The following is a 26,077-nucleotide window of genomic DNA, read 5'->3' as shown; positions in this document are numbered from 1 at the left end:
TCCACCTGGGGCAAAGACAATTGAGAATCAATGAAACAGGCCCCTCCCCCAGAAGATCAGCAAGAACATCCAGCCAAGACCAAGTTTACTGATCAATGAGAACTGAAAAACTCCAGCACTAGGGGAATGCAGCACATAGAACTCATAGCTTTTTCTCTATGATACTTTCAGCTTTAATTTTTTAATTTTTAAAAATTTTTTTCTTTCCTTTTTCAACCTTATTCTATCAACTCCTTTTTAAAAATAATTTTTGTTTTCATTTTTACAGTCACATTCTATCCCTTTATTATATTTAATCATATTTATTTATTTATTTAATTCTTTAAAATTTTGGGATGTAGTTTCTTCTAACAGACCAAAATATACCCCAAATCTAATGTATGACTGACTCTGTTCTATTCACTTGCCTGATCATATTCTTTTTCTTCTTTTTTTTTGTTTTATTAGTGTTTTATAATTTTCATCTTTAGTTACAGTCTATTCTTTCAGTGCACTTAATTTTATTTTTGTATATGTAAGTTTTTTTTTTCCTTTACAATTTTGAGATGTAATTTCTTCTAACAAACTGACCAAAATACACGTATGAGATAGTGTATTTCTCTGTTCTGTTCACCAATCTGTTTATATCCTCTCTTTTGGTTGTTGTTGTTTCTTTCTCTTTTGTTTTTTCTTGGTTTTTGATTTCCCATTTTTACAGTTATATTCTATCATTTCACTGTATTTATTTTTGTACATATACAGTTTTTTCTTTCTTTACAATTTTAGGAATCTAGTTTTCTTAAAAATTTTTTTAAAAAGCAGGAAAAAATACACACAGAATCCAGTGTATTATTCTATTCTGCTCACTTGCCTGATTTTTAAAATATTCTATTTTTATTTTTTCCCTGTTTCGGGTCTCTTCTGATGTGTTTAGTGTATATTTCTCTGGGGTCATTATTGCCATTTTACTATTTTGTTCTCTCATTCCTCTATTGTTTTCTGGGAAGAATGACAAGATGGAAAAACTCACCTCAAAAAGGAGAACAAGAGGCAGCACTGACTGCCAGGGACCTAATCAATACAGACATTAGTAAGATGTCAGAACTAGAGTTCAGAATAATGATTATAAAGATCCCAGCTGGGCTTGCCAAAAACATAGAAGACACTAGAGAATCCCTTTCTGGAGAAATAAAAGAACTAAAATCTAACCAAGTAGAAAACAAAAAGGCTATCAAAATGCAATCAAAAAAAGGAAGCTCTAACTGCTAGGATAAATAAAGCAGAAAAGAAAATTAGTGATATAGAAGACCAAACGATGGTGAATAAAGAAGCTGAGCAAGAGATAAACAATTATTGGATCACAAGGGGAGAATTTGAGAGATAAGTGATACCATAAAGCAAAACACATTACAATAATTAGGATCCTAGAAGAAGAGGAAAGAGAGAGGGGGGTAGATGGTATATTGGAGCAAATTATAGCAGAGAACTTCCCTAAACTGAGGGAGGAAACAGGCATCAAAATCCAGGAAGCAGAGAGAACCCTCTTCAAAATAAATAAAAACAGGACAACACCCCAACATTTAATAGTGAAACTTACAAATCTCAGAAACAAAGAGAAAATCCTGAAAGCAGCTTGGGACAAGAGATGTGTAATCTACAAGGATAGGAATATTAGATTGGCAGCAGACCTCTCCACTGAGACCTGGTAGGCCAAAAAGGACTGGCATGATATATTCAGGGTGCTAAAGGAGAAAAATACACCTCCAAGAATACTTTATCCAGCTAGGATGTCATTCAAAATAGGAGGAGAGATAATCTTCCAAGACAAACAAACTAAAAGAATTTGTTACCTTAGAAGAAATATTGAAAGGGGTCCTCTAAGCAAAGAAAGAGCCCAAAAGTAACACAGAAAAGAATGGAACAGAGACAATATACAGTAACAATCACTTTACAGGTAATACAATAGCACTGAATTCATATATTTTAATAGTTATCCTAAATATAAATGGGCTAAATGTCCCCAATCAAAAGACATAGGGTATCAGATTAGATAAAAAAGCAAGACCCATCATTAGACCCAAAGACACCTCCAGATTGAAAGTGAGGGAATGGAAAACCATTTATCATCCTAATGGACATCAAAAGAAAGCTGGGGTGGCAATCTGTAATAAGACTGTAATAAGAGATGATGAAGGACACTATACCATAATTAAAGGGTGTATCCAACAAGAATATCTAACAATTGTAAATATTTATGTCCCTAACATGGAGGCAGTCAATTATATAAGCCAGCTAATAACAGAATCAAAATAACATATTGATAATAATACAATACTCATAGGAACTTTAACATCTCCCTCACTGCAGTGGACAGATCATCTAAGCAGAAGATTAACAAGGAAATAAAGGCTTTAAATGATACAGTGAACCAGATGGCCATCACAGATATATTCAGAACATTCCATGCCAAAGCAACAGAATACATATTCTCCTCAGTGCACATGGAACATTCTCCAGAATAGATCAAATCCTGGATCACAAATCAGGTCTCAACTGGTACATAAATGTACATAATCTCTTCCATTTCTATTTACTAATAATGAAACATCAGCAAGAGAAATTAAGAAAATAATCCCATTTATAATTGCACCAAGAATAAAATATCTAGACATAAACTTACCCAAAGAGGTGAAAGATCTCTATTCTGAAAACCATAAAACATTGATGAAAGAAGTTGAAAATAACTCAAAGAAATGGAAAGACATTCCATGCTCATGGATTGAAAGAATATTAAAGTATCCATCCTACCCATAGCAATCTACAGATGTAGTGCAATATCTATCAAAATAGAACTAGAACAGACAATCCTCAAATTTGTATGGAACCACAAAGGACCCTAAATAGCTAAAACAATCTTGAAAAAGAAAAACAAAACTGGAGGTAGCAGGATTCTAGACTTCCAAGCTATACCCCAAAACTGCAGAAATCAAAACATGATGTTGGCATAAGAATAGATACATAGATCAATGGATCAGAATAGAAAGTCCAGAAATAAACTCATGATTATATGGTCACCTTATCTTTGACAATGGAGGAAGGATATGCAATGGGAAAATGACACTCTCTACAAGAAATATTGTTGAGAAAACTGGACAGCTGCATGCAAAAGAAGGAAACTGGACCACTTTCCACCATACACAAAAATAAACTCAAAATGGATTAAACACTTAAAGGTGAGAACTGTAACCATAAAAATTTTAGAAGGGAGCACAAGCAATAATTTCTCTGACACTGCAATAAAACATCTTTCTAGATATGTCTCCCAAGACAAGGAAAATAAAAGTAAAAAACAAACTCTTTGGACTATACCAAAATAAAAGTCTTCTGCACAGCAAAGGAAACAATCAACAAAATTAAAACACAACATAGTGAATGGGAGAAGATATTTACAAAAGATATAGCCAATAAAGGGTTAGCATCTAAAATATATAGACAACTGATGAAACACAATATCCCCAAACCAAATAATCCAATAAAAATGGACAGAAGATATGAACAGACATTTCTCCAAGGAAGACATACAGAGGGCCAACAGATACATGAGAAGATGCTCAACATCACTCATCATCAGGGAAATGAAAATCAAAACCACAATGAGGTATTACCTCACACCTGTCAGAATGGCTAAAATAAAAAAACACAAGAAATAGTAAATGTTGGCAAGGATGTGGAGAAATAGGAATCCTAGTGCACTATTTTTGGGAATTCAAACCAGAGCAGCAACTGTGGAAGACAGTATGGAGGTTTCCCAAAAAATTAAAAATAGAACTACCTTATGATCAGGTAATCTCAGTACTAGGTATTTAATCAAAGAATATAAAAACATTAATTTAAAGGGATACATATGTTTATCACAGTATTATTTACAGTAGCCAAATTATGGAAACAGCCCAAGAATCCATTGATAGTCTCTCATGGTTCACCTCCCCTTCCAATTTCCCCCAACTTCCTTCTCCTCTCTATCTCCCCATGTCCTCCATGCTATTTGTTATGCTCCACAAAGAAGTGAAAACTATGGACTGTGAAAAACAATCTGAGGGTTTTGAAGGGGTGGGGGGTGGGAGGTCGAGGTACCAGGTGGTGGGTATTATAGAGGGCACGGATTGCATGGAGCACTGGGTGTGGTACAAAAACAATGAATGCTGTTATGCTGAAAATAAATTTAAAAATTTTTTAAAAAAGAATCCATTGATAGGTGAATGGATAAAAAAGATATGGTACATATATGTAATTAAATAGTATTCAGCCATAAAAAAATAATGAAATCATGCCATTTGCAGTAACATGGAGGGAGCTAGAGAGTATAATGCTAAGCAAAATAAGCCAGTAAGAGAAAGACAAATGCAATAAAATTTCACTCATATGCGGCATTTAAGAAACAACAAACAAAGGAAAAAAGAGCAAGACAAAGTAAAAACCAGATTATCAACTATAGTGAACAAACAGATGGATACCAGAAGGGAGCAGGTGGGAGAAGGTGGGTGGGAGGAGTGAAATAGGTGAAGTAAGCAAGAGTACACTGATCTTGAGGAGCACTGAAATATATATGGAATTGTTGAATCACTGTATTGTACAACTGAAATAAATATAACACTGTATATTAATGATACTGGAATGGAAATCAAAGAACAAAAGCAGTAATTGTCAATTACATCTATAAAAATCAGTCAAGGGATTCACAGAATAAAAGGATGTAATATATGCCACTATATACACAAAACATGCATGGAAGGGGGGAATAAATATTTAGTGCTTTTAATTTGTGTTCAAACTTGAGGGACCATCACTTAATATAGATTGCTATATGCATAGGATATTATATATAAACCTAATGGTAACCACAAACCCAAAACCAATACTAGGTAAGCAAAAAATAAACAGGAATCCAAGCATATCACAAAGAAAGCCATCAAACCACAAAATAGAGCAAGAATAGAATAGAGAACTACAAAAAAAGAACCCTAAAACAAGTAACAAAATGGCAACAAGTACATATGTATTAATAATTACTCAATGTAAATGGACGAAATGCTGCAATCAAAAAGCAGGATGACTGAATGGTGGATAAAAGCAAGATCCATCTATATGCTGCCTACAAGAGATTCATTTCAGAGCTAAAGACATGCAATTGAAAGTGAAGAGATGGAAAAACATTTATCATACAAATGGAAGTGAAAAGAAATCTGGGGTAACAATATATATTTTTAATTTTTTCAATTTATTTATTTTCAGAAAAACAGTATTCATTATTTTTTCACCACACCCAGTGCTCCATGCAATCCGTGCCCTCTCTAATACCCACTACCTGGTACCCCAACCTCCTGGGTAACAATATTCTATCAGACAAAATAGACTTTAAAAAGATGACTAACAAGAAAGAAGAACACTATATAATTATAAAGGGAATCACTCAACAAGAAGATAAAATGATTGTAAACATTTATGCACCAAACATGGGAGCATCTAAATACATAAAGCAACTATTAATATTCATAAAGGAAGAAATAGATAGTAATACAATAATAGCAGGGGACCTAAACATCCCACTTAAGTAAATGGAGAGATTATCCAAATAGAAAATCAATTAAGAAACAGTTGATTTAAATGACACATTGGACCAGATGGATCTAACAGATATATTCAGAACATTTCTTTCTAAAAATTCTTTGCAAATGTACATGGAACATTCTCCAGAATAGATGTTAGGCCATAATGTCAACATATTTAAAAGACTGAAATCATATCATACATCTTTCTGACCGCAACACTATGAAGGTAGAAATCAATCACAGGAAAAAATCTGTAAAGAAAACATATATATGGGGGTGCCTGGGTGGCTCAGTGGGTTAAAGCCTCTGCCCTCAGCTCAGGTCATGATCCCAGGGTCCTGGGATAGAGGCCCACATTGGGCTCTCTGCTCAGCAGGGAGCCTACTTACCCACCCCCTGCCTACCTCTCTGCCTACTTGTGATCTGTCAAATAAATAAATAAAATCTTTAAAAAAAAACCCATATACATGGAGATTAATTAACATGCTACTAAACAATGAATGAGTCAACAAAGAAATCAAAGAAGAAATGAAAATATACTTGGAGACAAATGTAAATGAAAACACAATGGTTCAAAAATCTTTGGGATGCACCAAAAGCTATTCTAAGAGGGAATATTATAGAATATAGGCCTACCTGAACAAGTAAGAAAAGTTTCAAAGTACCTAACCTTATACCTAGAAAAACAAGAACAAATGAAACCCAAAACTGCTGGAAGGAAGGAAATCATGAAGACTAGAAGAAAAGCAAATGAAGTCAAATCTTTAAAAAAATACAACAGAACAATGAAACCAGGTGCTGGTTCTTTGTAAAATCAACAAAACTGATAACTGTTAGCCAGATTCATCAAAAGGGAAAAAGAGACAACTCAAGATCAAAAATGATAGAGGAGAAATAACAGCCAACCACACAGAAATACAAAGGATTATAAGAAAATATTATGAAAAATTATATGCCAACAAATTAGACAACCTAGAAGAAATAAACAAAGTCCTAGAACCATAAAAATTTCCAAAACTATATTGGGAAAAAAATAGAAAATTTGAACACTGCAGTTACTAGCAAAGAAATTGAATCACTAATCAAAAAACTCTCAAGAAACAGAAGACCAGGACCACATGGCTTTATAGGGGAAGTCTACCAAACATTTAAAGAAGAGTTAATAACTATTCTTCTCTAACTATTAAAAAAAAAAAAAAAGAGCAAGGAAAGTTTCCAAATTTGTTCTATGAGGTCAAAATTACCCTGATATCAAAACCAGATAAAGACAGTATTAAAAAAAAAAACCCAAAACCCAATTTCTCTGATGAACATAGACCCAAAAATTCTCAATAAAATATTAACAAATGGAATCCAACAATACATTTAAAAAAATCATTCACCACAATCAAGTGGGATTTATTCCTGGGATGCAAGGGTGGTTCAATATTTGCAAATCAACACATCACATTAAAAAGAAAAAGGATAAAAACCATATGATCGCTTCAATACATGCAGAAAAAGCATTTGACAAAGTACAATATCCATTCATGATAAAAATTGTCAACAAATTAATATCAGAGAAACATATTTCAACATAATAAAGGCCATGTATGAAAACCCCACAGCTAATATCACACTCAATTCTAAGTTTTCCCTCTAATGTCAGGAACTTAACAAGGATGTCCATCCTCACTACTTTTATTCAACATGGTACTGGAAATCCTAGCCACAGCAATCAGACAACAAAAAGAAATAAAAGGCACCCAAATTGGTAAAGAAGTCAAACTTTCACTATTTTCAGATGACATGGTATTATACATAGAAAACCCCATATGTGCTATGGTAAGTGCTGTGAAGTGTGTAAATCTGGTGATTCCTAGACCTGTACGCCTGGGGCTAATAATGCATTATATGTTTATAAAGATTCTTTATTTAATTTTATTTATTTATTTATTTATTTATTTATTTATGTAATATTTTTTTAAAAATTTTATTTATTTATTTGACAGACAGAGATCACAAGTAGGCAGAGAGGCAGGCAGAGAGAGAGAGAGAAGCATGCTCCCTGCTGAGCAGAGAGCCCGATGTGAGGATTGATCCCAAGACCCTGGGATCATGTCCTGAGCCGAAGGCAGTGGCTTTAAACCACTGAGCCACCCAGGTGTCCCCTGTTTATAAAAATTCTTTAAAAATTATAAAAAAATAAATAAGAGAAAAATAGAAAAGCCTAAAGAATCCACCAAAAAAGTACTAGAACTGACAAATGAATTGAGTAAGGTCACGGGATAAAAATTCATATCAGAAATCAGTTGTATTTCCATGCACTAATAAAGAAGTAGCAGAAAGAGAAACTAAGAAAACAATTCCACTTACAATTGTACCAAAAAGAACCAAATAGATGTAGAAATATACTTAACCCAGTATAAGGTCTCTACTGTGAAAACTGTAAAACATCAATGAAAGAAACTGGAAATGACACAAATAAATGGAAAGATATTCCTTGCTCATGGACTGGAAGAACCAATATTGTTAAAATGTTCATACTACCCAATGCAATCTACAAACTTAAGGCAATCCCTATCAAAATACCAACAGCATTTTTCACAAAACTAGAACAGATAATCCAAAAATTTATATGGAACCACAGAAGACCTTGAATAGCTAACCAGTCTTGAAAAATAAAAACAAACCTGGAAGAATCACAATCCCAGGTTTCAAGGTATACTACAAAACTGTAGTAATCAAAATGGTATGGTGCTGGCACAAAAACAGACACATAAATCAGTGGAGCAGCCAAAACATGGAAGGAGAACAAATGTCTATCAGCTGATGAATAGATAAAGAAGTGGTGTGTGTGTGTGTGTGCATGCACACATGTGATGGAATATTACTCAGTCATCAAAAAGAATGAAATCTTACCATTTGCAATGATGTGGAAAGAACTAGAGTGTATTATGCTAAGCGAAATGAGTCAGCGAACAAATACCATATGATTTCACTCATAGGGGGAATTTAAGAAACAAAACTGATGAACACAGGGGAAGGGAAGAAAAAATAAGATTAAAAACAGAGAGAGAGGCAAACCATAAGAGACTCTTAAATATAGGGGTGGGAGAAAGGGGAAATTGGTTGAAGGGCATTAAGGTAGGCGGTTGGTGTAATGCGCACTGGGTGTTATATGCAACTGATGAATCACTAAATTCTATTCCTGAAACAAATACTACACTATATGTGAACCAACTTGAATTTAAATAAAAATTTGAAAGGAAAAAAAAGGATCAATGGAACAGAATAGAGGGCCCAGAAATAAACCCATACTTTAAAGGTCATTTAATCTACAACAAAGGAGGCAAGAATATCCAATGAGAAAAATAACAGTTTCCTCAATAAATGGGGTTGGGAAAACTGGAAAGCTACATGCAAAAGAGTGAAGTTGGACTATTTTCTTACATAGTACAAAAAAACCCCAAATGGATTAATTATCTAACTGTAAGACCTGTAAGAAACCAAATTCCTGGAAGAAAACATAGGCAGTAATTTCTTTGAAATTACTTCTACCAGCTATAAAAATATTTTTCTAATATGTTTCCTATGGCTAGGGAAATAAACAAAATTAAAATATTGGGACTACACCAAAATAACAAGTTTTTGCATAGCGAAGGAAACTGTCAGCAAAACAAATACCAATTGAATGCGAGAAGGTATTTACAAACGATATATGTAATAAAACAATATCCAAAATATATATAAAGAATTTATAAAACTCAGCCCCAAAAGAAACAAATAATCCAATTTAAAAATGGACAGAGGAGATGAATAGACATTTCTCCAAAGATAGACACATGAAAAGATGCTCAACATCACCCATCATTAGGGAAGTACAATTCAAAATCACAATGAGAAATCACCTTACACCTATCAGAATGACTAAAATAAAAAACACAAGAAATAACAAGTGAGGATGTAGAGAAAAAGGAACCTTTGTGCACTGTGGGGAATGCAAACCAGTGCAGCCACTGTGGAAAAGTGTGTGGAGGTTTTTCAAAAATTGAAAATATTATCATGTGATCCAGTAATTCTATTATTGAATATTTACCCAAAGAATACAAAAACACTAATTTGAAAAGATATATGCATCCTTATGTTTATTGCAGCATCATTTACAATAGTCAAGATCTGCCAGTAACTCAAGTGTGCATCAATAGATGAATGGATAGAGAAGATACACAGATTCGCACACAGAGGAATATTATTCAGCCATAAAAAAGAGAGAAATCTTGCCATTTGCAACAACATGAATGGATCTAGAGGGTATAATGCTAAGGGAAAGAAGTCAGTCAGAGAAAGACAAATAATGTATGATTTTACTCACGTAGAATTTAAGAAACAAAAGAAATAAACAACAAAAGAGAGACAAAAAAAATAACAGACTCATAAATATAGAGAACAAATGTTACCGGAAGGGAGGTGGGTCAGAGGGATGGGTGAAACAGGTGAAGGGGATTAAGAGTACACTTACCTTGATGGGCACTGAGTAACGCATATAATTGTTGAGTCACTATATTATACACCTGAAACTAATATAACACTGTTAATTACACTTGAATTAAAAAAAAAAAGAGTAGAACCAATTAAGTCTCTGATTTTTTTTTTTTAAAGAGAGGGATAGTGGGGTGGGCAGAAGCAACAGAAGGAGACAGATTCTCCCAGCGCAGATCCCAATGCAGGGCTTAATCTCATAATCCTCACCTTAACGATCAGAGCCAAAATCAAGAGTTGGGTCACTTAACCGAATGAGCCACTCAGGTGTCCCAGAAGGTCTCTGATTTAAATCCTCTGTTGATTTTGCTAATTTTTATGTAGTTTCTACCATTTTATGTAGTTTCCTATGTTTTGTGCTATTAAAGAGGCCCTTTCATAGTGTTTTGAGTAAGTTCAAAGTGTTCAGTATAGGAGTCGTCTCAGGAATTACTATAAAAATCTGATTAGCTTTATTTATAGTGTAAAAGTTGTACTATCAGAAACTAAAATTAAGAGATGTTCTCCAAGCCCAGAAAATGACATACTGTTGGGTCTTATAGTATAATTAGAGCTGAAGTATAAGAGTATATTCATAACAAATGGCTAAACATAAGTAATGGCAAATAAAGACTCTGAGAACTGGGTGGACAGGAATAATTTAGAAAATAACAAAGATTTGGGAAATCAGAGAACTATCAACTGGAGTGATACTGCTATATAGTGAAAAGGGGGAAAAGCTGGGAAATAAAACTTAATAGATATGAACTGAATATATATTTCTTGCTCTGTTCCCTAAGGTTCATAAAAACACATTTACATCAAAAGTGCTTCTTTTTCATTTTAATTAAAACAAAATGGTTCTAACAAGGTGAAATTTGGTTGTTGACATCTATCACACAGGACAGATCTCCAAACCATTTTGTTCATTGGAGAAATTGACTGTTGGCCTTACATATTATTCTGAACTTTTAACATTTGTATAATATCACAAATGAGCGAACACTTTTCAATATTCTCTTTTAATTTCTTTTTTTGCCTCATTTTCTGGATTTCATAATCTGGGATTGCATCATTTATGTGAACTAAGCCTGCTGAAATCATTCGAGGACTTGTTAATTTTCCGTGGTAGCTCTCTCGCCGTTTGTGAACCTCTGGAGCGGTATTTGGTCTTGCAAAGTGTTTTAAGTGATTACGGTTATCATCCGGGCTTTTTCCTAAAAGCCTTGCTCTTGATTTTGATTGCTCAACATTCTTAAATGAGGTCACGGGTATATCCTCAAATCTATCCGAACAATCCTAAATAGTAAAATAAAAGATCAGGTTGGTGAGTTAGTTTTCTTAAAAGTACATTTTAAATTTACAAGAACTCAAGTGTAGAATATCAATAGTTAAAGAATGAGAGCATTAAATATTTTATAGGCAGTCCCCAAATTCAGAACCAACACCTAATGCTCCCTATTAGATACTATCATAGAAACCATGCTTAAAAAAAAAAAAAGTCTTGTTGTTTCAACGGATCTGTTATTTTACAAGGGATAGAAGATATGAAGCTGGAAACCAGAAACACTTAGGAGAGGGGTCCTTAAGGGTCAGACGCCTAAAGGCAGTCTGCCTATTCTAGAATTCTCCAAATTATATTTTCTGTAACCCTCAATATAAATCATGATTCATACTTCATATCATCCAAAGTTTCATTCTTTTAAAGTTAATAAACATCTTCTTTAATACACTTTCACACACTCATAGAGAGCCTGGCATCTAATATTCATATTAAAGTAATAAAAATTGTTATGTACAATCTGAGAGTAAAGAAGTAAAACATTTAGGAAAATAACTGGAAGGATGTACACCAAAAAATTTAAAGAAGAATTTCTTCTTTAAATTTTTAAAGAAGATGGTTGGGTTAGGGTGGTGGGATTATGGGCTTTGTTTTCCTTTTCTTTTTTCAAATTTATATAATATGGCTCTGTTTTATAATAAACCTATAATAACCTACAATTACCCCAACGAGGGTATGGAGTTATTAATCATTCTTAAACTAGTTTAAGCTAGTTTATTCTGCAGTATGAGCATCTTGTCCCTTAACACTTTGCAGAGATGACCACACCAAATGAAAAAACTACTCTGTTTAGAGAGAAGGTGGGAATGAATTAATAGAATTGGAGGGTGGGGGGAGGTTGTACAGGGCTGAGAATTAGGGCAGCAAGAAAGATTTACAAATATGGGGGCACCTGGGTGGCTCAGTGGGTTAAAGCCTCTGCCTTCAGCTCAGGTCATTATCCCAGGACTGGGATCGAGCCCCGCATCGGGCTCTCTGCACAGAGGGGAGCCTGCCTCTCCCTCTCTCTCTCTGCCTACTTGTGATTTCTGTCTGTCAAACAAATAAATAAAATCTTTAAAAAAAAAAAGAAAGATTTACAAAAATTAAGGTATAAAGAATCTAGAGATAAGTTGTACCTACTTTACATCTTTGCCTGGGTTGCAAAAATGCAAGGAAACATTCTCCTTCTCCCCTTTTAGGTACAGGCAACAATTAGGTAAGCCCCATTATTAAGGGAATTTCTGCTATTTTGGTGAGTAATACATAGTTCTTGTTTCACAGGTGAAATAACTGATTACTAGAGTACCAATAGGAGGGCATGGAGACCCCTCCCACGACTGGTTACTTTTCTGGATGCTTCTACAGTTCAGTTTCTCTGTGTTCTACTTTGATTCCTTTGGGAGATTCCTGGATTTTAGAAACGAATCAGATGAGCCAGTCTTTCTGAAAATGCCCTCCTACCATTCAATTCTCTTTTGTCAACTTCACTGGGGCGAAAAGTTTAGGGACTGTTTGTTTAACAGAGGAAAATAAGGATAACTCTATCTCTCCTACCCACTCTTAGGACAGATAAAGTTTCTGAGATGCTCTATGATCTCGTATTATACAATACAAACACAATTTATTGGGTATTTTTGGAAAACAGACATTAAAGATTCAATTTGTCTAAAGGAACTTTAGAAAGTCGGTTCCCAGAACTATGAACCCCCCTTCTACCTCTTGTTCCTAGCGGATACACACATTTATGTGTACAACACACACACACACACACACAGACACACACACACCACTCAATACTAAATTACCAAATTTAAATAGAAAAGAGAAATCCAAAGTTGAGAGCATAAGCTAAAATGATAATATTTTTCCGGCTACTAATTTTACTATTTACTAAAGTTAAATATTTGCTTTACTACAGAAAGCAAATTCAAAGCAACTGTTCTAAATTGGAACTATTTTTCTCATTCAAAGGATTATGCGCATCAAATTATCAATGTAATGTCATTCTAGGATTTATGAGTTCTCCCAGGTGTGGGGCATGCCTATTTATATACACAAACAGAGAATAGCAGTAGTCCAGAAAAGTAAAATAAGTCCCTTCCATTCCTAGTTTTTAACCTGTCTGGTAGCAGGTTTACCGTCCTAATTGTTTTCTGTTAATAAGTTTAAATTCCTAAGTTCCTCAGCCCATCATAGAGCAGAGGGGCAACGGGAATAGAAGAGACTTGTGAAGTCAAATTAAAATTTTTTCATTCATGGGGTGCCTGGGTGGCTCAGTGAGTTATAGCCTCTGCCTTTAGCTCAGGTCATGATTCCAGGGTCCTGGGATCGAGCCCTGTGTCAGGCTCTCTGCTTGGCAGGGAGCCTGCTTCCCTTCCTCTCTCTCTGCCTGCCTCTCTGCCTACTTGTGATCTCTGTCAAATAAATAAATAAAATCTTTGAAAAAATTTTTTTCCATTCATAATCCAATAGATTATAAATTTTGCATATCCATAATACTTATCAGGATGACCGGCAGATAATATCTTTACTGAAACGAAGATAATTTAGCAATCTGAAGAATACTATTCATACTTCTATCTGCACGAAAACAAAATCCCAGCTATGTTTCCATGGGACAGAGCCCCTGCCAAGAGCTGTATAGGTTGTGCTAGCCCAGCAGCCCCCGGGGTTAGGGCTGAGTCATAGCTGAGATTCAGCCAGTTCTCCATAGACAGGGCTCAGGGCTTTGGCTCTAGCCTGCGGCCCTCTACGGAGTCTGCCTGGAGGAAAGGGTGGCTTTTTCTGATTCATGCTCCAGAAGGAGTGCCCTTTATCTGTTTCATACAAAGGCAGTCCCTTGCTTCTGTGACTTCATTTCGATCTGGGTGAGGTGAATTTGAATGTCAAAAGAATTCTTGTAAGTTTGACAGTCTGTGTATCTTGGGACAACAAAGGTTACACACATACTTGCATACAGACATGCACACCCTAAAGCAGATGATGGACAAACTTTGCCAAATGCAAAAGGAGAAGATTTAGAAAGACAGTATTACATGTATAGTTGTTCTCGCGGTCCAGTGAAGCAATGTCCTTGGAACAGATTTCCTTAGAATTCTCGCAGAGGGCAGTGAGGCTGGTAGTATCTTAACCATCTTGCTGAAGGACTTTTTTTGTTTGTTGCCATGGTCTCTTTCTTTTCGGACCTTGAGCTTTAGATTTTCTCTCTTTAATACTTCTGGGAAGAGGGATGGTTTTGAGTTTTTCTCAGCATCCACACCTTTGTATTTAAACGACTGTGATTCAGGGAACTTGGCATGCTTTTCATTACAAATTCCATTTGTCTGTGCAGAAAGAGTATGTAATTTTTTGTATTGTGCCAATGTTACTAGATGTTTTTTATTATTATTATTATTTCCTTTCAACCTCTGAATATACTGGTCTTCTAGCTTTGATTTCTCCCCAACCTCTAAACTGAAATAACTTAAAATGTTATTCTGCCTGGAAGGAAAAGTATATTTGTATATATATTCTTCATTTTCACTTGACATTTCGTAATTGGGAATTCTTGGATATGAAGACAGTACTGCTTCCGGTTTTTCCTGTGCCATCAGTTTATAGAGATTCTGCTCCCGTTTTTCAAGGGACTTCATTTTTAGTGTCCTTTCAAGGCAAATATTTGACTGAGTTGCTTTTGAGTCTTGAATTTCTGTTTTAAAATAATAGTTTTCTGCTCGAGGAAGCTGCATGAAACCATGTTCTTTCCTTTGTTTCTTAAGCACTCTGTCTGTAAGTCTTTCTGATGACTTATTTAATGGAATCACTTGGGTATTTCTGATGAAAGAAGGTTGTACTTTAATTAATCTCAAAGGTTTGGCTCCTTCTTTAGGATAGTATCTTTTCTGTTCCCCAATTATTGATGGATTTTCCTCAATATTCTCTAAGGAAAAATATTCCTTTTCTTTCTTTTTGGTTAGTTCTGTTTCTACAAGTCTCCCCTCAGGAACTTTTTGTAGAGTAGTTTTTTGAATAATTTTTGAATATTTATTTTTCTTTTCTGAATTCTCCTCCATGAATTGGTTTTCATTTCTAGAAGATAAATCTGGCTTTATACATTTTAATGGTATGGAACTAGAATTGATCAAATTTATACGCTGGTTGAGCCCCTCTAATTGCCTTTCTGTGATTAATCCTGATTTTGAAAGTCTTTCTATAAAAAGGCTCTGGAAATGTTTGCTTAAATCAACTTTTAGATTTAATAGTTCATTTTCTGATAAACCTATAAGATAGTTTTGCAGAGATTTATTTAAAGGGTATTTCATGTTTAAGTCAAGTCTTTTCCCAAAACTCCCCCTTGAAATATCTTGTCCTAACTCATGAAATGATACAGAGGCACTTTTAGTTCTTAGAGAAGACATGTTTGAGTTGACAGTCTCAGATTCTGTCTCTCTAAATAAACTGCTTTCTGAAAGGTTTTTTAGGAAATAGTTTTGGAGAATTTCATTTAAGAAAGATCTTAGCTTTATTTCCAAATGTTTATCTATGAAATGATGATTAAAATTATTTACAAAAGACATGATTTCTTTTATAGTTTCTGAATATTTTTCCAGAAAAATATTTTGCCCTTTTGGTTCCACTTTCTCATTCATCAAATACAGATTTTGGTAGATTTTTGGTAAATCTTCTTTGGTGATGTGTCCAGATTCTGAAAGTCTTTCTACAAGGTAATGTTGGATATGTTTACTTAGTTCAGATTTTAAATTTTTAATTTCTGACTCCGAGAGTTCTTCTAGAAATACACACAGCTTTGGACTCAACATAGGTTTTCTGTCTAATTTATCTTTTTTATCAAAATTCTCTCTAATTTCTTCCAGGTCTTCTGTGTTATTTGGAAAAGGATGGTGAATTAGTCTTTCTAATTCTTTCCCTGGTTGTCTTCTTTCAGACTGATTATATTTGAAAAAAATTTTAAACATATGTTTTAAAAAGGATTTTAACATTATTACATCTGAGTCATTAAGTTTACCCATTAATGAGTTACTTAAATTTTCTAAAGCAGAATTTAGATCATTTTCTTCTCTATTCAACCTCTGACTATTATTTAGCGTATCTGTTTTTTTATCTGGTGTTGACTGATATTTTGAATCTTGTAAGGATATATTTTGACCTTCATCCATATATTCATTGCTATTAAAAGAAGTGGTTTCTTTGGGAATGAGGAGTGTATTCTTCTCTGAAAGAGATTCTGCTCCTCTTTGGGTTTCTGAATAATCCTCTGTGGAATACTTTGGCTCTTCTTCAGCAAAGACTGTCTCTGTATCCTGTACAGAACCCTTCTGATATTCTTTATCTAACTCTATCACTTTGATTATCCCAGATTCTAAAAGAGTATCTACAGGAAATGCTTGTATTATCTGGCTTATGACAGATTTAGCCTGTGGCAATTCTATTTCATCATCATTTTCTTCATAATGAAGTAGAATATTTGAGGATAAGTTCTCCCAAGCTGTGGGTAATTGATTCTGCAAATTTACTGGTGTCTCACTCGATTCTTTCTCTCCTACTTCCAACTCTGAGAAGATAGGTGCTGTGAATATTTGCTTTATAACATAGTCATTTGCAATGTCACTTACACCTGGTTTGGATCTAGACACTTCAATTTTTGAATGCTTCTTCTGGAGATTATTTTTTGTAAGTGGAAAATTGATCTCATCAGCTTCCAGGTGTTTATCACCTGGAGGTGAAACACGTGCTCTTTCTACCTCTGGAGAATTTCTTGGTCCATCTTCAAGTGATGGTCCACTTTCAAGTAAATCTGCAAGAATATCTTTAGTTACTTGTCTTAAAAGAGACTTTGAATGTACCATGTCTTTTTCTGAAAGACAGATATTTGAATCTTGGACTTTTTCAAATTCTTTACTTTCCAGACTACTTTGTGATCCATCACGAATACTCAGAAGTGGAGAACTATGACTTTTCTTTCTTGCTTCAGGGTCCATAGGAATCTCTGGTTCAGAAAATAATTTATCTGCTAGGTCTTGCAGATTTTTACTTAAAATTGACTTGAGCACCATTGATTGCTTTAAATTTTCTAGGTGGGGAGTAAGACTTAATGATTTTGAGAGGCGATATGTATTCACATTTCCAGTCACTGATGATTCTCCTTCAAAATTAGGTAGAGATACATTTGGTAGTCTTTCTTCTAACTTATTCTTAGTATCTAAAGTCTTTATTGTGGTCATGTTAGGATCACAGGCTAAATTATTCTTAGTGTCTAAAGTCTTTACTGTGATGAAATCAGGATCACAGGCTGACTTTAACTTAGTCTTGGTGTCTAAAGTCTTTACTGTGGTGATACCAGGATCACAGGGCCAGGTTTTATTAGTAGGTGTTGTAGTTTTTGAGTATGTTGGGTAAGGAGGATCTTGGTCTTCATGCTCTATAATCTCTGCACTTGAAGTGTTTCTATATTTGGACATATCTTGGTCTTTCCTTTTACTGACTGATGTTTTGTTGCTTATATTCCTTAGAAAAGGATCAAAACCATTCTTAAGGTTGAATTTCTGGAACTGTAATATTAAAAACAAAAGGTAAGAAATTCTGTAGTATTTAGTTGAATTTATAATAAATTTTCTAGTTAATTTTCTTTGAGCAATCGGTCAAATTATCTATTCATTCACCCACCTTCTACAAAGAGAAAACGGACTTTATTTTAAAATACTTGAAATTGGAATGATGAAAATTTTAATGTAAAATTTTAGAACTCTTAATTCTGATACTATTTTGTGTCCAAGAGCTTTTCATAACCTAGAATATTTAAAATACTTAAATAGTCTTCCTACATAGTTGTGTGTGTGTTTTTTTTAAAGAACTTGATTTCCAGTGTTAGCTACACTTACTTTGACAATGGCTAACATCAGGATCTAAGTCCTATCTTATAAGTATTTACCATTTTAGTGACAATACAAGAAAAAATTAAAATGCAAAGCTAGTAGTAAATATCCCATTAAAAGTATCGCAAATAGTTTCTAAAGACTAACTTGGGAGCATGTATCATTTGCTTTTAAGTCTGGGAATTTCAACAATGACAATAAGTTCCACCCACTACTTAGCATGTCACAGTAGTGACATTTTTGTCACATTTTTGATGAATACCATACATGCCTTACAATGGTTATGAGAGAGCAGTACAAAAAAGTTCTGGATTATAGTGAAATTTCAGTGTAATATCCACGGGCAGTTTTGTAGCTCTGGGATCAAGAAAGTCTATAAGTGAAATAGTCTTTGAGGTGAAGTCTGTTATTCAAATGTTTCAAACATATTCTTATATTTGTTCATACAACCTCTATATTAATCAGCTGAAAAGGGGAAAATGTGAAATATCAGCCTAGTATTTCAGTTTATTTCAACTTAGCTGATCAAACTTCATTGTAGTAGATACATTTTATTACATCTGTTTTTCAAGTGTTAGTTGATATCCAGATGACAGTATAAGAGTCCCCTGGGTTCTTCTGAGAAATACAGATTCCCAGGCTCCATTTCTGGATCAAGATTCATCAGGTCAGAGGTAGAATCTGAGAACATGTATTTTTTCAAAGACAGCCATATGTTTCTAATGGGTAGTCTGGTTTAGGAACCACTGAATTATATAAAGTATTAGAGAACCCTAGTATTTAAATATAATTGTTATTGGAATAGGATAATTCAGGACTCACCTGATAATTTGGTTTGGATTCTATATATTCTGGTCTGAAATACGGTATAATGTTTTCCTTTGGTGAAAAAATCACCTTATAAAAAAAGAAGTTTTAATTTTAGACTGCTTGTAATACAAGAATATTTCCCAAGGTAACTTTATTCTTTCAATAGTTATTAAAGACATAAAAAACGTAAAACCTAAATATTTTTCTCATAGCTACTATAATTTATTTTGCCAATTATAAGACATCTATACATATATATTTACAAATATAACCTTAGCTTCCTTGATACTCTAATTTTCACACTATTGAATTTATAAAATCAAAAGAGTGCACAGCAACTTCAAGCAGAAACAAAAGTAAAGAAGAATTGGAATTGTCAGAATTAATATAACCTCATTTTAAAAGGTTGTAAAATGCTTTAGATAATAAATGACATTTGAGGGGCCCCTGAGTGGCTCAGTTGGTTAAGCGTCTGACTCTTGATTTTTGGCTCAGTTCATGATCTCAGGGTTGTGAGATCAAGTCCTGCATTGGGTTCATGTGCTGAGTGTGAAGCCTGCTTGGGATTCTCTCTTCCTGTCCCTCTGCCCCTCTCCCACCCCTAGGGAAAAAATGGCATTTGATATTGTATTGGGCTAGAAAGCATTTTCAATAATTCCTTAACCTGTAATTGCTAAATGTGTACTTAACACTGCCTAAGGAAACACTTGGTGCTAGATTAAGGTGTATAGGAACAATTATCAGAGAATCAGAGAACCACTGAATTTTGGGAGGCGAAAGGTGCTGTATAGAGATAATTCAATCCTACTCCTTGTTTCATACAAGAATCTGAAGTTCAAGTTTGTTGTCCCAAGTTAACCAGATGATTAGTAGTCTAAATTCGAAGTGTCTTCAATTTTCATCTGATATTCCTTTTGCTACACAATCAAGACTGCAGTGACTGAGAATGATGCTTTGGAAGCATCATAACGTGCATGCACACTGCCCTCTTAACTAGACCAAATTTGATACCATCTCTCTGAGCATACATAATACTACAAACTACTTTCAAATATACTCTCTCCTGTAGACAGCAGAAGGTTCATTATATATCATATTAATTAAAATAACAGTTCAATGAATGATCTTTCCATAAGTAATACTTTTGGTTTTAAGTGTACATTAATATTAAGCAGTTAATAACATGACTTTTCTTAAATTTTCAGCAGCTTCCCATTTTTGCTGCTATTCATTGCCCTAACACATTGACTAAATAATTTCTATGCGTTTCTCAGTCTTCCCCATTAGAGTTTCTCTCCTTCAGACAAACTGTGTCTAACTTTGAGTGCTTGAAATACATCTCAGACTTTTCCACATCAGTTCTTTTGCTTGTTTTTTCTTTGCTTGACTTTCCCCTAAAAAACAATTTTAACTCTAACATTTGAAATGTCATTACTTTAAATAAATAGAGTATAAAAATTAAAAATAAATGAAATATATATGGGAAGTAGAAGAACAGTAAAAACCCAAAACAACAACAAAAAAACCACATGAACTCTTTTTTGTAAAAAACACAAAAGAAAAAAAAAAATTCTTCCCTAACATAAGCTTGAAAGAATGTGTGAAAGGACATAAAATGCTAACATCCCTGGAAGAGAGGAAACAGGACACTATTAACTTTTATTGTTTAACTCTGTATTATTATTTAAATGAACATGGAACACTTTATGAATAAAAAACTCTAGTACATTTATACTGAGGAGAAATGCTCTAGGCATTCTTCTCATGAAGCTAGAAAAGAACAATAAAACAAACCAATATAGGAGCTTCAGGATGATGGACTAAACATGGGGCTCTCTTCTTTCCCACTTCCCAAGGTTCTAGTAAAGTAACAGAAAACAAGATTTCAAAAAGAAAAGTCCCATGGCAATACTGGTAATCAATCAGGTGAGACACCAGGATTTAGAAAGTTGAGAAAATTCAGAAAATATGAAAGCAGATGAGACTGATTGAATGGAAACTCGCATCAAGAAAATTAGAGCCTTGAACTACAGAAATCAGGTGGGCCTGAGAAGCAAAAAAATTCAAGGACAGCATATACAAAGAGAATCAGGTGATGGTGCAGTTGTCATAGTTATTAATTAGAGAGCTACATTCAGAACAGCTGGATCTTCTCTTTCTCAGCCCACAGAGCACATGCTGTTGGCAGCGTTGTCTTTCCCAATCAGACACACAAAAGATTAAAAAAAAAACAAACAAAACCCGAAGGGATTATGCTAAATGAAGTAAGCCAATTTTATGGTTTCATAAACCATAAAGACAATTTTATGGTTTCACTCATATGTGGAACAGAAGCAATAGCACAGAGGACCATTGGCAAAGGGATGGAAATCTGAAGGGGGCAGAAAAGGGGAAAATGTGAAATATCAGCCTAGTATTTCAGTTTATTTCAACTTAGCTGATCAAACTTCATTGTAGTTTGAACCATGAGAGACTATGGACACTGGGAAACAAACTGAGGGTTTCAGAGGGGAGGGAGTAACAGGGTGATGGGTATTAAGGAGGACACGAGTCATGTGTCCTGAGTGTTATATATAACTAATGTAATGTGCTGAGTGTTATACATAACTAATGAATCATTAAACACTACATCAAAAACTAATGATGTACTATACAGTATATCATTTAGAAAGTAAAAAATTGCTTTCCAAAGAAAATGTGCCATCTGTCCAGGTGGAGATCCTGTGAATTTCATGCCTTGATAGGGAAGCAGAATAAAGCTTGCTGTCACTGACATTTCCACATCAGATAACAGCAGGGGTTTAAAAAGAAAATTCCATCAGGAGAGAAACACATAGGTTCTTTGGAAATGTTGTTGGGTCCTCAGCCATCCTGCCTACTCTCTACCATCGCCATATACACTCCTGGGAAGCCTGCCTGTCTCACAGAGCATACCTATACAATCGACATATTTCTTCATTCGCAAATATAAAATGAGCCAACAAAATTTACCAGATATATGAGGAAAATCAATATATGCAAATGAAGAATGAGTAAAAGCAAACAGAAAACTTCAGAGTAAATAGAGAGATTTCTGAGGAATGTGAGGAGAGGGTGACCCTTGGAAAAGATTCTAAATAGAATCTTGAGAAATTCTAAAAGGTATTGATTTCCACTTAGCTATATAATAGTCATTGCAAATTTAACATATCACAAAAAAAATTCTGAATTACAAATGCTTCTCCCCTCCCTCCTTCCAAAGCCCCACAAAACCTTGGCCTTTCTCATCTCAATTATTGGTGCTACCATCTACTAGCTAGTAACCCAAGTATCACTCTTTATTTCTCTCCTTCTCATTACCATATCTAATCCAGTGTTAAGATTTCTGGTTGCTGCCTTCAAAATATATCAATTACATCTCACCCACAACCCCACTACCACTACCCCACTACCACCTAGTACAAGCCACTATCATCTCTTTCCAAACAGTCTCCTAACTAGTCTCTTAGTTTCTGTGACAGAGACTAATAATTGCCTTCCCACAATATATATTATTTCAAGAACATATTTTTTTTAGCACTTAGGTGGAAATATTCCCTGCTTTAAAATTTTTTTAAAAAGGTACATTTTCCAGCCTCCATTGAAGAGTTACCCTTGTAACTATAAGAGTAACTATATGACAAGTTTCTGGCCAACTACATATAACTGGAAGTTGTTGGAAGAATTTTCTGAGGGAGTATCTTAAAATAGAGGCAAACTCAGCTGACAGGAACCTAATCATCTGCCTACCTATGATAGAAATCAACTGGTCAGTCTTTCACATATCCACCCAGCAAGGTTAAAACATACATACACAATGATTTGCACATAAGGTCTTCCTTCACTCTATCTAGTTCAATGAAGGTAACTGGGAACTGGACTGCCACTGCTCAAGACCAAGAGCACTACCATCCAATGAGGGAGTAGAGCAAGAGTAAAAATGCCATGAAATTTCCTACCATTTTGAAGATGACTTTTTCCTCATTGGGTATTTGCTTGGTTGCCAAAAACTTTGTCTTCCAGAGCTCCTATGAAGCTGGTTCAGACAGCTTCTGGATGCTTTTCCAGTATTTTTCAGAGGAACAAGAGCTTGGAGCTGTTTATTCCACCGTTTTGTTGTTGTTGTTGTTGTTTTTTAATATCACTTTCCTTTAACATTTCTTATGATGGGAGTCTTCTTGCAATGAATTCTCTCAGCTTTTGTTTGCTGAAAGGATATTTTAATTTCTGTTTTGAAAAATGTTATAACTGATTAAAGTATTCTAGGCTGGTGATGCTTTTCCTTCTATTAAAGGTGACATTCCATAGTCTTCTGCCTTACATAGTCTCTAACAAAAAGTCTGTTGTTTTTCTATCTCTTCCTCTATTATAAATGTGCCTTCCTTTCCACTCCCCATAAGGTCTTCTCTTTACCACTGATTCTCAGCAGTGTGATTATGATATGTCTGAGAATTTTTTAAAGGTCTATTCTCTTTGAGTTCATTGAGTTTCTTGGATCTGTGGGTTTACAGTTTTCATAAAATATGAAAAACTTTTGACCGTTATTTCTTCAAATACATTTTTCAGCTTCCCTTCTCTATAAGTCTCCAATTACATGTTCATTTTACCACTTGATATTTTCATACAAGTTACTGATGCTCTACTTTAAAAATATCTTTTTTCTCATTGTGTTTTGTGTAACTTCTATGTCTTCAGGTTCATTGATCTTTTGCAGCACCTAATGTGCTGTTATATCCTTTTTCATCTCTAAAAATTCTGTTTTGTCTATCTGTACCTTCCATGTCTTCCCTCATTAGGTTTATGTTTATTCTACCATTTTGAATATAAAGAATATATTTGTAATAGCTCTTTTAACCTCTTTTCTGTTTCTTCCATCTTCTCTGTCATTTCTAGGTCTATTCCTATTGACTGATTTTCCCATGTATTATGAGTCATATTTTGCTTTTTTTTTAATGTCTGTAATTTCTAATTGGATGCTTAGAAGGATAAATTTTGCATTTTGGGGTTTATTCTTTAATCTAGTATTTGATTTATTTTGGTACATATTGAGATACTTGGAAACAGGCTCCTTCGAAGTTTACTTTTAAGCTTTATTGGCGGTGAGGGGGATATTGTCCAAAAGCCTTTAATGTAGGGCTGACTTAGTCTCTCTACTAAGATGATGGCCTTCTATTTGCTGTCACATGTGTTATGAATCTTTCCTCTCTGGCATACAGGAAAATGGTTTATTTCTAGCTATGTGAATTCCTAGAATGTTCTACCCACTCCTTTTCAGTGAATTCCTAGAATGTTCTACCCACTCCTTTCTTTTTCTTGCCTCCAGTATTTAACTACTTAGATTAATCTCAAAGACTGAAGTGGACCTCCTTCACAGTTATCTGGAGATTTCTTGCTCCACATTTCCTTCCATTCTGGTACTCTACTCCACAAATTCTGCCTCTGCCCACCAAACTCTAATCTCCATCTCTTAAATTCAGTGATAACTCCAAACTCTGTTTTGGTTCTCCCTCCTGGTGCTGCTGTGCAGAAAACTGGTGCAACTATAGGGTTTACTTTGTGCTTTTTTCTAAGAAATCACAGTCCCATACTGTCATCTTCCCAATGTTTAAAAAACTTTTCCATAATTTTTTCTGGTTTTATTATTGTTTAATGAAGAAAGAGAAATCCTATCTCTGCCAGCTCCATCTTTATTAGAAGCAGAATTTGGACATTTACTTTTCATGGATCTATCACATACATTATTTGTTCCAGCAGAGATTTATATTTAAATTATAATAATATGATATATAATATATATTATAACAGTTATTAATTAACTTTTCTTAGGTTTAAAATAGACTCAATCTATAAACAAAGCATGGGAGATTTAACTAAAGCCATATAACAGAAGATATTAGAAACCTTAACAAAGAAATGATACTACAGGAATAACAACAACAAAAGCAAAATGGAAGAGACAGGAAAATGAAACTTTTTAAAAAACCCTTTCATATTTCATAGTAGGAAGTTAGTAGATAATGCCTCTTGGTTTACATGTCAAGAAATATTTTAAACATATTAATCGGAGCCTTAAAAGAGCCATTAGAAAAATAAAAACTAATATTAATAAAACTGGGAATAAAAGTTGTAGAAGGAAGGTTTAAAATATTATAAATGCTCTAAATCATCTTTCAGATTGTGACATCAACATTAACACAACAACTTCTACCTGAAGTTGAATAGTTGGTAAATCAAATAGAATTTGAACTACATAATTTAAAACTATAATAAAACGTACTAGAAGAACTACCAACAGTTAAAAGTAGTTGTTTTGGGTAAACGAAGCTGATAGTGTAGCTATGGGTGGAGAAGGTTACATTTTTCTTTTCATTTTATACCCTTCTGCACAGACTGATGGGGGGGGTACCGTGTAGGTATAATTTTAATTAAAAAAAAAAACTGGGGGTGGGAAAACATAAAAGCTTGAAATTTACAAAAAACTATGAAGGGCATCGTTTTTTCCCCCCAAAGGACATTCTTAATAGGACATTGATTAAATAATTTTTGTACAGGCTTACAATAAGAGGCAGTAGAATTTAGTTGTTTGCAGCACAGACTTCAGAGCTAGTCTGCCTCAGTTCAAGACTCAGGCTTACCACTTGATTGTCCTCAGACAAATTAGTTAGGTGCTCCATGACTTAATTTCCCACATAAAAAATAAAGTAAAAAATAGCTATTTCACAGGACTGTTATGGAGATTAAATGAGTTAATGTATTAAGATACTATTATAAGAACTTGCAATGAAAGTACTGGGTATTATTACAAAAAGAATGAATTATGGAATATAGAAAACAAAATAAACAAACAAAAAAAGAAAACCAGACTCTTAAATATGGAGAACTCGTGGTTGCCAGAAGAGAGGCAGGTGGGGGGATGGGCAAACTAGATAGGAGGGACTAAGATGTACAAAATTTCCAGTTGCAAA

At 34.2% G+C, this 26,077-nt stretch overlaps 1 protein-coding gene across 6 annotated transcripts in view; it reads right to left on the bottom strand.

Moving 5' to 3' along the window:
* Window positions 1-10,922: 10,922 nt before the first annotated feature.
* Window positions 10,923-26,077, bottom strand: part of C2CD6 (C2 calcium dependent domain containing 6) — a 125,382-nt gene continuing 110,227 nt past the window's right edge. For 5 of the 6 annotated variants that reach the window (XM_059168401.1, XM_059168402.1, XM_059168406.1 and 2 more), the window contains 3 exons: window positions 19,107-19,181; window positions 14,448-17,960; window positions 10,923-11,387 (listed from right to left, as the gene is read on the bottom strand). In XM_059168401.1, coding sequence (XP_059024384.1) covers window positions 11,040-11,387; window positions 14,448-17,960; window positions 19,107-19,181 — 3,936 coding nt within the window. In that variant the 3' untranslated portion in view covers window positions 10,923-11,039. The remainder of the gene's footprint in view (window positions 11,388-14,447; window positions 17,961-19,106; window positions 19,182-26,077) is intronic. The other variant, XM_059168408.1, reaches the window with a different exon arrangement.

The sequence above is a fragment of the Mustela lutreola genome, chromosome 3 (assembly GCF_030435805.1).
Source record: "Mustela lutreola isolate mMusLut2 chromosome 3, mMusLut2.pri, whole genome shotgun sequence".
In the NCBI taxonomy this organism is placed as follows: domain Eukaryota; kingdom Metazoa; phylum Chordata; class Mammalia; order Carnivora; family Mustelidae; genus Mustela; species Mustela lutreola.
This window is presented reverse-complemented; position numbering and strand designations above follow the sequence as displayed.